The sequence below is a fragment of the Podarcis filfolensis genome (assembly GCF_964270895.1).
Source record: "Podarcis filfolensis genome assembly, chromosome: 3".
Taxonomy (NCBI): Eukaryota; Metazoa; Chordata; class Lepidosauria; order Squamata; family Lacertidae; genus Podarcis; species Podarcis filfolensis.
The window spans coordinates 54,140,602-54,155,675 of NC_139606.1; the positions used below are offsets into that span (position 1 = coordinate 54,140,602).

Sequence of the window (15,074 nt, forward strand, 5' to 3'; positions counted from 1 at the left end):
GGGAGAGGAGAGGAGGCTGAGAGAACACTCCATGAGGGAGGGTGAGAAGCCGCTCTGCAGGCAAGGGGTGACATAACTGGGCTCCTGAGCCCCACAGGGGTGCCGCAGAAAGAATGTAGTTCAAGGGAACTGTGGACTCAAAAAGGTTGAAAACCTCTGACGTAATTCAGTTCAGCGGGAGAATGTAGCATATAGTACCTAAATAAATGACTAACCAGGATTTCCTCAAAAGCCTGAAACAAAAAATATTTTGCAAACTCCTTTGAGTAGTTTGTGTCTGAATTGTTCTTACAGTACAAGGGAACAACAGTTGCTGTGTTTCATCTCCTTTTGTCTGTGTGTCTTATACTGTGTATGTGTGTGAAGGAACCTGCTATCTGTAGAAGGCTGCTTATACTGGGTGACTCAGCATTGTTCTACATTTGGAGGCATACAGTACAGTGATACCTTGTGTTACATACACTTCAAGTTACATACGCTTCGGGTTACAGACTCCGCTAACCCAGAAATATTACCTCGGGTTAAGAACTTTGCTTCAGGATGAGAACAGAAATCACGCGATGGCGCAGCAGCAGCAGGAGGCCCCTGCTAAAGTGGTGCTTCAGGTTAAGAACAGTTTCGGGTTAAGAACAGACCTCCGGAACGAATTAAGTACATAAGCAGAGATACCACTGTACTGTGTTTAGAGCAACCTTTCCCCACCTGGCACTCTTCAGATGATGGCTGGGGCTGATGGGAGTTTTAGCTCAAAACATCTGAAGGGAACCTGGTTAAAGAAGGCCAACACAGAGTGGAAGTGGAATGGAAAGCTTGGAATTAATACTGAGTTCATTCTTGTAGGCATGGCCTAATAATGTGCCTAATGATAAAGGCACAATCCTCTGATTTCCCAAAGTCCAAAGCACCAACTAATACATGAAACAGTAGTGACCCACAGGATTCAGCATGGAGATTCCACCAATTGCAGCTGGAGTGGGAATGTGTTCCTCTAGATGCAGCTTAGGACTCTTTCACTGCTGTGGAAGGAATAACTCAGCTTTTTTTGCAGGGGCAGAGAATGATGTGACTAGAGAGCAGATACTTTTGTGTGGCATTGATACAGCCTGTTCTGCTTAAGTGTTGATACAATACTGTGCCAGTAATAAAGAGAGATAGTTTGCCCCACCTACCATAGTATTTAATTTATGCCAAAATACAAGGAGGGAACCTTTCAGCCCAGCAGCCAAATAACACAACTATTCTCGCAGGTTCAAGCTCTTGGGATTATGTTCAACAGCTCCACAAGCCAGCAAATAAATTTATAAGCAGTCCATTGACTTTTTTGTGTGTAAAGTTCCCACTTGAATCATTACTCCTGTCCCCAAACATTAATTTATTAGTCTAATTTTGGGCCCTATGGTTTGGAAAACTTGATCTCTGTGTGTGGCTTCTGTTTATTTTAACTTCTAACATGTTTTCCCCTTTCTGAATCTTATGAAATGGCTTTCCCTCAGGAAAAACATCATTGTGCAGTAGGTTTTGGATGTCGTTTTTCTCCCCTTGCCCTCGGCCTACTTCTGGTTTTAATAATTGAAAACTACTGTTCATTATTTACATAAATCCATCTCTCTTGGTCTTGCTTTCTCTAACCTTTCCCCTCTTGAGAATTTCAGGAATTCTCTGACTTTCCTCTGGGGAATCCTAGCCTGTTTTGTCTAAGACCTGTGTTGAGTCGGTAGGTAATTTTGATGGGAGGAAAGAGAAATAGCCATGGTTAAACAGTCTTGTTTTGTTTTTTACTTTCACAGAGTGTGCCATTTTTTTTTTATCCCTTTTAAAACAGGCGGGTAGTTGGGAAAATATACATTTTTACTTTACATTCAACTTTTAAAATGACAGGCTGTAAATCTACACATGTGAAATCGAAGGGTTCTTTTAAGCTAATAGGAAAAAACACACATGCCCTAAAGGCCAGCTATTTCAAATACATTTCCAGGATCTACTCTGCTTTTTCCCCCTCTCCTCTTAATGAAGACGTGTCACAGCTAGAGGCTTTATACACAATTCTAATGACTCCTGTACAAGCCTCCCACATTCCAAATCCTTTACTCCACAGCTGTGAACGTCAGCCAATCCGACATACACTGTCTTGGCTTGGCTGATGTTAACATGATCTCTCTCCCTCCCTCCCTCCCTCCCTCCTCCCTTTTGTGCAAGTACAGTAAGAAACTACTTATATTGGGCAGTCTTAATTGTCTTGATTGTTGAAAAGACTTTTTAATAGCCCAGTATTTAATTATGCCTAATAAATTAGACCTTTCTGTATATCTGAACCTTCTGGGTAGGGTGGCCAGATGCAAAGGAGGAGAGGGTTCTTGCAGCTGTATATGAAAGATGGAAATTTAGCAGTTATGCAAGCCATTCATGCTGAAATTCCCTCATCTACCTATTAAAGGTGCAGGAGCCCTGTCCTCTTGGACTCTCCCATCCTTTCCCCATTACAGGTGATGAGGAGGAGAGAATTCAAGTCCTGCAGCATGAGAATGCCATGGCCATAAAAATATATACCGTATTGGCCCGAATATAAGCCACACCCAAATATAGTATAAGCCACAACTTTAAAATTTGGGGGGGGGGAGAGAGAAAAAAAACACCCCAATATAAGCCGCTCCCTTAAAATTCCACAGGCACTCACACCCGTAAATGGTAAATGTTCCGTTTTACCGTATGTCTGTTTCAGCAGCGATATCGTAAAAGCCCATTTTTGTAAGGTCGCGAATTTAAGCCGCACTTTAACTTTTCATGGTCGGAATTTGGAAAAAAGTGAGGCTGATATTCAAGCCAATATAGTACTTATGTTTGCATTGGAATTGTGAAGCCTTTGCAAGTACAGGGGGTGAAAGATGAAGTTAGTAACTAGAGACAGATGCAAGACTTTGTTAGAATAATATGCTTCATCTAATATTGATTTCACCCCTGCCAATGTTACAACACTATGCCTGCATAGGTGGTGGGATAGCAAGTAATACTTAATAAAGATTAATGCCCCCCGCCATCTTTTGCCATCCTGTCACCACAACTAATTATACAGGCAGTAATAGTCTCACTGGGGAACACAGATCTCATACATAAAGATGGGAGGTAGGGAATATATCGCTATCGTGTTTTTTTACACCCGAAGTTCTTGTTGCCTGTGGTGCCCACAAGAGGCAAGCTGTGCTTTATGGAGGTCACATTCACATCTGTTCAAGATAGTGCTTGGGAGCCAATATACTCCCCTCCCCTTGCATTTCCTTTACCCACTGAGCGGCTAGGAGGCCTATAGTGCTGCCTACAGTAAGCATACTGCTGCTGTTGATTCTGCTCATCTGTGCGCATGCCCCTCCCCTGCCAAATGCTGCTTCCCCTTTAAGTGCAGGCAATCCAAAGGGCTGTACCATATTATAGAATTTGTTTGTTCCACAAGTGGAGCAATTTGCTGGGATAACTGGTTCTCCATGCAGGACTTCTCCATGCTCACATTGCCAAGTACATTCATTCATTTAGTATGTTCATTTATTTATTTAACAAATTTTATATACTGCCTGATTGTAAGAAAACCTCTAAGTGGTTTGCAAGAACATTAGTTGTGTGAAAGGTATGTATGTGTACTGGACTGATGGGTAACTTCCATGTAGGGCTGGGGGAAGGGTAATTTTTCTGTATTCAACAAGATGGTTAGTGGGTGGTTGTGGATTTTACAGGAATGCTGTGGGAATTTCTGTCTTTGTTGCTACATTGGCTTTTGTTTATATAGATATTGCTGCTCTGTGCAATCTGTGACTGATAGAGCAAAGGGTCACGAGCACATTATGAATTCTCAGAGGCTTTACACAAAACTAGCCATAACTATCACTCTTGTTCCCTCCCCCTTTGTCCCCTCCCCCACCATCTAGGCTCCTTCAAAGATGGTCCGGCTGCCATTGAGACCTGGAGCTCTAATGCCACAATGAGGACTCACACACGGGGGGCTCCTAGTGTGTTTTTCATACATGTGGTTTGCTTCGCACTGGTCTACAGCAGCAATAACAGCCCAAGCACCGTGGTTCCTTTTGTCAATGCCAACTACGACAGCTACCCAATGCTCTACTTTTCCAGAGGAGAGATGCGGGATTTGCGATTCAAGGCCGCCAATTCACACCAACACATTTCGGCTCGGTTGGCTGAGGCTGTGCAGACCATGCTGTCAAACCCTTTGGAGTACCTTCCTCCCTGGGATCCCAAGGACTTCAGTGCTCGATGGAATGAGATTTACGGCAACAACTTGGGTGCTCTAGCAATGTTCTGCCTGCTTTATCCAGAGAACCTGGAAGCTATCAATATGGCCAGAGATTACATGGAAAGAATGGCGGCTCAGCCTAGTTGGTATATTTTTATCTTTGTTTCTACTGCCCCCTCCCCACAAAAAATCCATTTGTACTAAAAAAAAAAAAAGATTTATATGAAGAGAAAGCAAGAAAAAGGGTAGGACGTTTTGGTTTTCTTCCATAATTTTGTTTGAAATGAGAGCACATTTTCCAAAGCCTAAAAGACATGGCGGATGCTTATACTGTAACTTTCCCCCCCAAACTACACATTATGTTAGTCATGTATGTAAACATGCATGCTTAATCAGACTGCTTTTATTTTGGAGAAAAATCAGCTATGACACACTGATGTGGAATGGGCTCTGAATCCAGAACAGGGCTTGTACCCATTTTCTGCTGAACCCCCCCCCTGCCTGGTTGCCATTTGTCTCTTGAGGTGCTGCTTAAAGTAAAGGTTCTGTCTGTAGTCATGACATAGTGTCATTGTTCCCATGGGGCATTGTTCTCTTCGGGAACCCCACTGGGCTATTGTGGGCAGCGAAATGGTAGCTTTTTTATATATTAAAGTAGAAAAAGGAAGAAAATTCCTTGGCCACTTCATTTTTATTTTAAAATTCTGAACTGCCCTGAGATCTACAGGTATTGGGTAGTGTACAAATTTAATAAATACATAATAATAAATAAGTATTAAAGGCTAAGACTTCCTCCTAAAAGGTTTTAAGTGTCCCCTTCTATGGGCAGGCCCTTTTTTACAAGCAACTAATAGTCCTGCCAAAGAGGAAGGGATATTTGGCTCAGTCTTTGTTTATATGATAGCAGAAGAACATTATTTCAGTACGAGTACTCAGTTACAAATATATCAAAACTTAAATGTGTTAACAGTTCATAGTAGGAGTTTGCACCCTGCACAAAGTATTTATTATGCAATTTGCATTCTTTCCTGCAGTCTTTTCAACTTTATAATACTGTTTTAATACTGCCGTCCATTGCTTTCTCACTTAGGTGCCTAATGAGTGTTAAAATTATCTCCTACTTACTTCCATATGATTTGGTATGCTGTTCTTAATTACATCCTAGAAAAATCATATTTGCAATCAAATGAGCCATGGCAAATTCTTGCTCATATTCTGGTTTATTCCATGGAAACTCACATTTTAGATGGATAGTTAAAAACATGTTTTCTCAGTTGTTTATATATTTTTCGTGCATCCTGAGGTTAAAATACAGCTTTAAGATGATTCTGCATTGTAAAGCTTGATTATTTTAATCACCATTTCTAATCAGCTCAGTGGTAGAGCATCAGCTTTGCATGCACAATATACTGGGCTCCATCACTGCTACCTGCAGGTAGACCTGAGAGAGACCCCCAACCTGAAGCCCTGGAGAGCTGCTGCCAATCAGGGTAAACATTACTGAGCTAAGTGTTTATGAAATTAATCTCATCTCAAAATCCGTAACTCAGGTTACACTTTTAAAGACATACCCTTTAATAAGTGAGATGTCTGCTCTGTTATATGTTTAGAATTAATTTGTTTTTATTTTTTGTATCGTTAATGATTCAGAGAGCAACAAAAACATTTCATGATGAACACTTACTCCAGATTGTCACAAATGGAGCAGGACCACAGTAATTCCTGTTACTGATATAGTAACTTGCTACTGTACATAGGGTCTTCAGGTTACAACGCTGGATGGACCCAGTTATGCAAGCCATTCAACAAGTATGATGAGTGGAAGTCTGAGGAAATGATAGCATTAGCATGATGGATGGAATGGGAGGAGAGGTAGCATACAAGCGTGAATATTGCAGATAGAACCTAATTACCTGACCTCTCGCTTGATTTCAAGTTTTCCCATGTCTGTAGCATTCACCTGTAACAAAATAGCCTCCCAGCTCTAGATCCAGCTTATTGGGCCATTTGAAGACTTTTACTGAAAAGTGTGAAAGTAACCATTGTTTTCTTTTTACAGTGTCTAGGCTGAATTGCCTGCACTGTAAAGCATCTCATTGCTTTATGGAATGTTTTGTTTCCTGTGCTTGGAATGCAGCTTGAAATCCTATCTTGTGTTTGTGTATCTTGCATTTGAACTTGGTTAAAAAGAAGAAGAAGTTTGGTATATACTTTCACGCTAAGTGCCTCGTTGGCTGTCTCTTTCAAAATAGAGATAATGCAGTAGATTGCATTTTCTCCTGTGCCACATCTTACAACCCTGTATTTTCAGTTAAAGTATTTTGTATTGTATTTGTCCGTAGAGATTAAGGCTTTTCAAGACTGGGCCATGTTGTTTTATGCCTATGATGATGATATTTCAGAGAATGGTGCTGAGGGATGGGGAGCCTCAGGCCCAGAGGCCAAATTATGCCCTCCAGGCTCTTTATCTGACTCCTCCCATACAATGCCTCCTTCTCAAGCCACTCCCCCTCTCTCCAGGCCACGCCCCTCACTTGCCCTGCTCCATACTCTCCCCAAGTGCTTTTGCCTGGCTGGAATGTGTCCTTGAACTGTAATGATGCCTCTGCATGGACAGACGGACATGCAGAAACTTGACTTATAAGTGGCTGGATTGCAGCTGTTGTATGGGTTTAAGAGTCTCATTTGTTGCCCCACTCACCTTTGCTTCTGGCCCTACCCATCATTGGCATATAGCCCCATCATGGTACATGGCCATGAGGAAATGCTGTTCTTGGGCTGAATAAGGTTCCCCACTCCTGCTGAATTATGATGATACCAGTGCCATAACAGTGGAAGAGAAAGAAAGGGAAAGACAACCAAGAATGAATGTGAGCAAAAGGGTGCAATACTAGACACATTAATAAGCCCCTTTAAACGCAGTAGGATTTGCCTCTGGATAAATGTACGTAGGATTACACAAATACTCTTTATTTCAGTGGAAGGTAAGAATTAGAGGAGCAAGCCAAAGGCTTTGGTGGAAGAGGTGTGCAGTATTTTCAGCAGAGCTTAAAACAGAGTGAGAGATGAGCAGTTGGGAAGGAGGAGCAACATGGACACAAACACACAGTTCTCCCCTAATTGTTCCCACCTACTTTGATGGGTGTTAGTGGACTGTGAATGTTCCCATAAAGAAATTGGGAATGGCCACAGACAATAAATAATTGGAATTCCCACCAAAAAGTGCAAATAGGAAAGCTGGCATGATTGACCTGAGGCTTTTATGTTGCACCTGATCAAAAATATTACCTTTATAAGATCCTGCTGCAACCTAGATTAAAAAGTAAGCACAGGTTAAGCGTCTTCTGTAGGAAAGTTGTCCATCCCACATGCTAGGGACTCGGAGAAGAAGTTGCATTTTCTTATGAATGTGCTAGCATAACCCCACTAGGGAAGCGCAGGTTCTGTTTTGTTTTGAAAGCTCTTTTTTTATCACAGAGGGATTCATTGGAGTAAATGGAATGCTTCACATCTGGGTTTTTCATAAAATTTTATTGGCAGTTTGAGTGGTTCATCTGTGTATTTGGGCTCTCTTGATTTCCACTGAGATGGTGCTGGCACTAAAGATGTTATCTCAAGTATAAAGGAACACCCCATCATGTTCAAGTATTCTCTAAAGCAAAATCTGCAACACAATAATATTTTCAGTTCTGTGCGACGTCACTGAATCGAATATGATGTGTGTTGTGGCACAGAAATGTATCTCTGCCAGGAGAAGCACGTAACATATATAAAAGTTAAGAGAATTTGTTATGGTGCAGCTCAATGTTACAGTATTGGCCTGAATATAAGCCTCACTTTTTTCCAAAATTCTGACTGTGAAAAGTTAAAGTGCGGCTTAAATTCGCGACCTTACAAAAATTGGCTTTTACGATATCGCTGCTGAAACAGACATACAGTAAAATGGAACGGGTGTGAGTGCCTGCAGAATTTTAAGGGAGCGGCTTATATACGGGTGTGGCTTATATTCAGGCCAATACGGTAATTTTAATTTGTACTGGGCACTATCCAATACTGTGCATTTTCAGCCGCCTTGTTCTGTCCTCTCCTCTGCAGCTCCTACACCCTCAAAAGGGTCTACTCAAACCGGTGTGTGTGTGTGTGTGTTTGTTTGTTTGTGTGTGTGTGTGTGTGTGTGTGTGTGGAGGGCTACAGGAAGGAGAGGAAATCCATTTTGTCCATTCCAACTCTATATTGGGAAATATATTTCAGTTTTCTTATAGAAAAGGTATATCATAAAGTTAAGGTCAGATTCTTTTCTGTTTTTATTACTGCAGTAAATTTACAAGTTGAGAAAAATCAAACTACATTCAGCTTTTGTTTACGAAGGCTAAGCAGAAAATGGAACAATGTCTCTCACAACAGGAAAATGATGATTTTTTAGTATTATCAGAAGTTGCAATCTCCTTCAGCACCTCTTTTCCTTTTATTTTGAAAACTGTTTCTATCTGCTGTATTTTTATAATTTAAATTGTTGTATAACCACTATAGTATTTGAAATATTTATAAATTATCCATTAAAAATAAATATAAATAAATCTAGTAGTGGACTAGGTAAAAGAGAAGATAAGGGAAACTATATTCTAAAAATGATAAAATTAAGAGATTTGTTTTAAAAAGATGGGAGCAGTGATTCTAAAAATTAATCTATACCTCTCTTTTATGAAGTATAATGTAATAACTTTAACAGGTTGTACATTTTAACTGGTTGTAAACAGAGCTCCTATCCCTAAATGATTTATATATCATCCTGGCATTTGCTATATGACGTTTCTACAAAATATCATGGAAATGTTATTATATTGCATGCTTCGAAGCACTGAAAGATAAACATTTTATGAATAGTTTGCTGTCAGGTGACTCCCTAGAAGGAAAATATTGGCAGATGTTGCCTGTTGTGTAGTGATATTTTCCATTCATTTTAAAGCCTGTTCAAGAACTCAGTGACATAATTTGAGTCTGATGCAAGGCCATATTTGAACTTTCACTTAAAGAAATTCAATGGAGCTCTCTTAAACTTTCATTGTATTGCAGCTAGTAAACCACTCTTTTACTGTATAAGCTATGGTCTGCATGCACTACAGTGGTACCTTGGGTTACATACACTTCAGGTTACATACGTTTCAGGTTACAGACTCCGCTAACCCAGAAATAGTACGTCGGGTTAAGAACTTTGCTTCAGGATGAGAACAGAAATCGTGCTCCGGCAGCACGGCGGCAGCTGGAGGCCCCATCAGCTAAAGTGGTGCTTCAGGTTAAGAACAGTTTCAGGTTAAGAACAGAATTCCGGAACGCATTAAGTACTTAACCCATGGTACCACTGTATTTGTTTTGGTGCCCCATTGGTGGAATTCAAGTTCCCTACTCCACAGTGCGGATGGGTTGATGTGAAAGAGCCATTTCACACTGTACTTAGGCTTGTATCTGTTATTCAGAACTGCATCATTGTTTTCTGTTAAAAATGCAGAAAGTGAGAAATGCATCCCTAAGCATGCATTGGGTGTGTGCCTAGAAGCTGTAGCCAGTCAGAGTTTCTTGGTGTGTATCTCTGAATGTTTATGAAGATGCATCTGCTCTTCATACATCACATATTTACTGTGGAAGAAAAGACCAGTATGGCCTTATTTGGTAATTGCCAAGGTATTTCAGAAGAGAGAGGCTGTTGGCAGTAGAACTTCTGCTTTCCATGTAGAAAGCCTCTGGTTCAATCCCTGGCGTGTCCAGGTGGAGGGGGGAGAATGCCCCCAGTTCAAAACCATGGAGAGCTGCTGCTACTCAGTGTAGCTACTACTGAGATAGATGGACCCATGGCCAGAACTTTGGAATGTACTTTCTGAAGTTCTTAAGAAACCAGGCCAAAACGAGTGCTTAAAAAACCAACAACTTTACTGCAAAGATCAGCCAAGAACATCTGCACTCACAGCTGCCTCGATTTTGGACCTCCTGTGGTTAGCAGGTAAAACTCCTCATCACTTGGTTACTGTGAAGTGTGTGATATATAAAGCAACACTTGACTGAAGTTGTGAACCACCCGACTTCCAACTAGGATTGGAAGAGTGCTGATTCCTTAACAATTTTAGCCACATGCCATCATCTCTGATTTAATGTTTTTAAGTTTGATAGCTAGAATCAACCCCCTCTCCATTTTCTCTTGCTCTTTATTGAAGTCAGTGAAATTGCACCAGGATAAATAGGTTGTAGATCTGTATTATGTTACCAGATAGTGAATGAATAACATTTTGTCAACTGTGTAGGCTTCTAGTGTGGTTTTGAAAGTACATAGTGCCTCTTCTCAGTGGGTTGTACTATTCAACATAAGTTACACTCAAATAGGTCCATTAGTAATAATGGATGTCAGTTAGTCATGTAAATTTCAGTAGGTCTATTTTGAGTATGACTTAATTGGATTTAACCCAGCTTTAATGAAAGTTAACACTGGTAGCAATTGTTTAGATTTTGTTTTCAGAGCTTGAATTTATTCTTAGCTAATCCCCCCATTAAGTGCTCTAGAATATTTCTAATCTCCTTCCTTCAAAAGATTAAAGGAAAGTTTAGCATTATACTGATTCATGATGCAACAATAAATTTAAGAGATTCCATTCTTTGTCTTTCAAGGCAAGCCTGTAAGTTGGTATATTGAGTCCAAGCAAGGATTCTGATACTTGCATAGTTATCTACTTGTACATCACCAGTGTATGATAATACTTTTCAAAACAAGAATTATTTAAATCCAATACAGTCTTTTTCTCCCCCCCAAATGTTATTCCTGAAGAAGAGTTTTTTTGCTCTTCTGCTTCTGTTTTTACAGTTGTGAAACTTTTGCATAAGTTCTTTTTTCTGTAAAATCACTGATTTCCTTCCCCACCACAAAACTGAATAATTTCCTCTAATGAAGAATCTCTGTGTTTGAAACACATTGGGAAACATAGACATGAACTAGTCAATAATTTGTTCGTATGTCCATTGGTTTTTCCTTTTAGTTCTATTCTTTGAAAAGCTGGCCATACCCAGCCAGTACCTTTGTGAAAGGTGTTAGAATGATTGCCAGTTTCAGGGTCTGTCCAGGCAAATTTTTAAGGTCACTTTTTCATTTCACTATTGAACCTTGATGCCTCTGCAGGAATATTAATGTATTTCAGATTCAGTTGTGCAGCCTCCTCAGCAGCAAATCAGAAGAACAGGTTTCTCCTTAACTGGATTTGGGGAAGAAGTGCATATATTTGATGAAAACACAGCAGGGTCGCTGCTAAAATGTACTTCTGAGCACACCCCATTAGTAGGAAATGATTTTTTAAAAAGCCAGTCAGAATGCATCATTTGGATTGGTTCAGACAATCCAAAAGAACTTCCACATCACACATGTGCTAATCTTTTAACATGCCACAAGACTTGTTTTTTGCTGCAACAGGCTAGAAATGGTTTCATATAGCAGATGTTTCATGACCTTCAGGGAAGTAAGATAAATTTGGCATACAAAACATACCTTTGAATAAATGCATTGTGGCTTTTGTTCAACAGATAAATCTTTACAAACATCTGGCCTAGCCTAAAATATGCCTGACTTCAGGCTGCTGGCAGCTAGTGTTACTTTGATATGTTTCAGGCAAAGATTGGCTAGTCAGTCGTGGACCCAGTCCATCGGAGACTGCCACTAGAAACTGAGCTAATGGCTGACAGATTTCTGAAGTCCCATGTTGCCAAAATGATTCACCAGACACATAGGTAGCATCTCCATATGGGATCCTGTAAGCTTGGTGTTTAGATATTCTGACAGAAGATCTTCAGGAGTTGTATAAACCAGAAGAGGTTCTGCAAAGAAAACTATTAATTCCCAACAAACAAAATTCAAACTGAAGTCAGTCTTCCTGCATTTGATAGTTTCTCTTTGGACTCAAGCTGGTGAGTCATTTATCTAAAGTGGAAACATGTGCAGATAAAGTTTGCTTATGATAAAGGCTATCTATTTCTATCTTTGAGCTGTTCTATACAGAAAAACACAAGGAAGATGGAGCAAGCTTGTTTTCTTTAAAAAATATATTATTGTTATGAAATTGTACACATGAATCTTGAAATATGGCATAACTAATAAGAAATGGGTCACGGGGGAGTAAAACACTAAACATTATTTTCCTTTTTTTTTTACATTATTTCACTTAATAATGAAGTCATTACAGTAAATCAGAAAAATGATTTTTTTTCAATAAATCAACTTACTGGACGACATCAATTCCACCACATGGCTAAACTGGCTTGCTTCATAACAGCGCCTTAAATTCAGAAAGCCCCAGCTGCCAGCTGGGTGGAGGTATAATAAATATTTTTTTTAATGTGATCGGTCTGATTGAAATATAAACTTGCTAAGTCCCCCCCCCCCCATTTCTTCAGATGAGCTATTGGTATGCAAAATGGCAGCAACTGGAACAAAAGAAGTAACTGCAGTACAATCATCATTTTAGAAGCAGCCAGTCAGTCTGTAATGAAGTGTCTCAATTTATTCCAACATATTCTATTCATATTTATACCTTTCCAAACCATACTAGAATTAGACTGATACAACTTGTTCAAAATATGCATGATTTGTACCCCTAGATATTTAAGCAAGCTTGTTTTTCTCCTGCTCCAGAGCAGGCATCCCCAGCCTGTGGCCCTCCAGATGTTTTGGCCTACATCTCCCATGATCCCTAGCTCATGAACCAGTGGTCAGTGATGATGGGAATTGTAGGGCTGAGTTTGGGGGTGCCTGCTGCAGAGGATAGGTCCTGAACCAAGGGATTCAACTTAAAAGAAAGGTGATTCTGAGTAAACATTATGAAGAACTTTATAACAGTAAGAGCTGTTCAGCAGTGCAATGGACTACCTTGGAAGGTGGTAGACTCTCCTTCCTTGGAGGTTTAAAAGCAGAGATTAGGTGGTCATCTGTCATGGATGCTTTAGCTGAGATTCCTGCATTGCAAAGAGTTGAACTAAATGGCCCTTGCCGTCCCTTCCAGCTCTACAGTACTATGAATTGTACACAATTTCAACAAAATTCAGAAGTGGGTTGTGTGCTTTAGTGTTTCCCCTTTCCAAAAATTCCTGTGGTATAAATTCCACAATAAAAACCACGATGTGTACAGCTGGAAAGCTCAAATTCTGTATTAAATATCCCACAAAGTCTTTGGATAGTGGTTTTCTCCCCCCCCCCTTTTTTTCTTAAAAAAAAAAAGCCTACTGACAGTGTTCTTTTAAAAAAAGCTTGACAGAGCCATAATGATTCAATAAAGCCCAATTAATTTATTGAATTCCATGTAGATTTAGTAGTGTGTGTGTACCCCCACCCCAAGGGTAGAAGTCAAAGCATGTCACGGTTTCTGGGAAGTTTATCTACATGTCACTAGAGGAAGTGCTGTAGTTGCTATGAATGTAGAGGAGACAAAAACACTTTGAGTACAATGTGGACAGAGCAAAGTTGATCAGCAGGCTGGCCAGTGTTCCTAAGCTCAGTGGCTTTGAAGACACAATGTAAAAACTCCCTGGAATTTGTGTAGGCTTGTCCATTGAAATGAGTTTAGTGACTTGGAGTACCCCCCTCCTCCCCAAAAATGGGGGTGGAGGAAGCTTAATGTTTTCAGATGGAATTTACATGTTTCTGGTGGAAATGCATGCAGACCTGGCTTCAGAATCAAAGCTCTTAGGATAAGTAATAGCATTACTTTAGGTTGCTGTTTTGGAAATTTGATATGAAAACAAAAGACAGACTATAGGCTGAGAGAGGAAAAGGTTCAAAAACTGAGAGAGGAGAATTGCAGCAACCAAATCTGAAATGACAGCTGAGGCCTTGTATGTGAAAGGAGGGTGTTGATGGAAAGGGAAACAAAGTCAGCAATCCATCTCTGTTTTGATCCAGAAGTTGCTAGATGGCTTTAGGTCACTTGTCTACCAAGGAACAAAGGCTGTGCATCATTAACTGACTCTCAGCTTCTACAGGATATTTAACATGTTGAATTTTAATATAGGATTTGTTGCCTCTCCTACTTCCTCCCATTCTTCTCCTTACCTCTCTGTCCTAATGTGTTATTAAGTGCGCCCAGGTGAGGATGCAGGAACTGGAGTGTTAGTTTGTTTAAATATTGATATACTGCTGCATCACAGAAGTATATCACAGCAGTTTGCAACAACATAAAGCCATAAAACCATACAGTAATATTATAAATAATTAAAAACAAGTTAAAATTAAAAGAATTAAAAGCAAACACCAGCAGATCATTGTGGGCATGTACTCTTTAATTGCCTGCAAAGGCCTGGCAGAATAGAAAAGTTTTCAGCAGGCTGAATCTCTGCTGGCAGGGTGTTCCAGTACACAGAATGGGGATAAACCAGGGGCTTCTCAGAGCAGAGGCATTCCCACATTGGGAAGGGCCATACCACAGTGGGAGAGCATCAGAAATGGTCCCCAGAATCTCCAGGTAGGGCTGGGGGAGACACCTGTTGGAAACCCTGGAGAGCTGCTGCCAGTCAGTGTAGACAATACTGAACTTGATGGACCAGTGGTCCGACTCAGTATAAGTCAGCTGCCAATGTTCCTATTTTATTCAAAGCACTTTCATACTGAAAATGTTCCCTCTGCACTCTACCAGAAACTCTAAAGAATGCTAGTTCTATCACACTATTATTTATCAGACCACACCTCTCTGATTTTGTTGTAGGGACAGCAGTGGGAAATGGTTAAGTGGTCATTCATTCACGTTTTTTAAGCCATAATAGGCCAGCACTAGTTAAGTATTAAAAATAAAATTTTCCAGGCACTTTTTTTCATTCT

At 40.2% G+C, this 15,074-nt stretch overlaps 1 protein-coding gene across 3 annotated transcripts in view; it reads left to right on the forward strand.

Moving 5' to 3' along the window:
• The window catches only part of NT5DC1 (5'-nucleotidase domain containing 1), a 145,532-nt gene that overhangs the window by 121,862 nt on the left and 8,596 nt on the right, over positions 1 to 15,074 (forward strand). For 2 of the 3 annotated variants that reach the window (XM_083608518.1, XM_083608515.1), the window contains one exon: positions 3,915 to 4,383. In XM_083608518.1, the coding sequence (XP_083464644.1) occupies positions 3,915 to 4,383 (469 nt within the window). The remainder of the gene's footprint in view (positions 1 to 3,914; positions 4,384 to 15,074) is intronic. The other variant, XM_083608516.1, reaches the window with a different exon arrangement.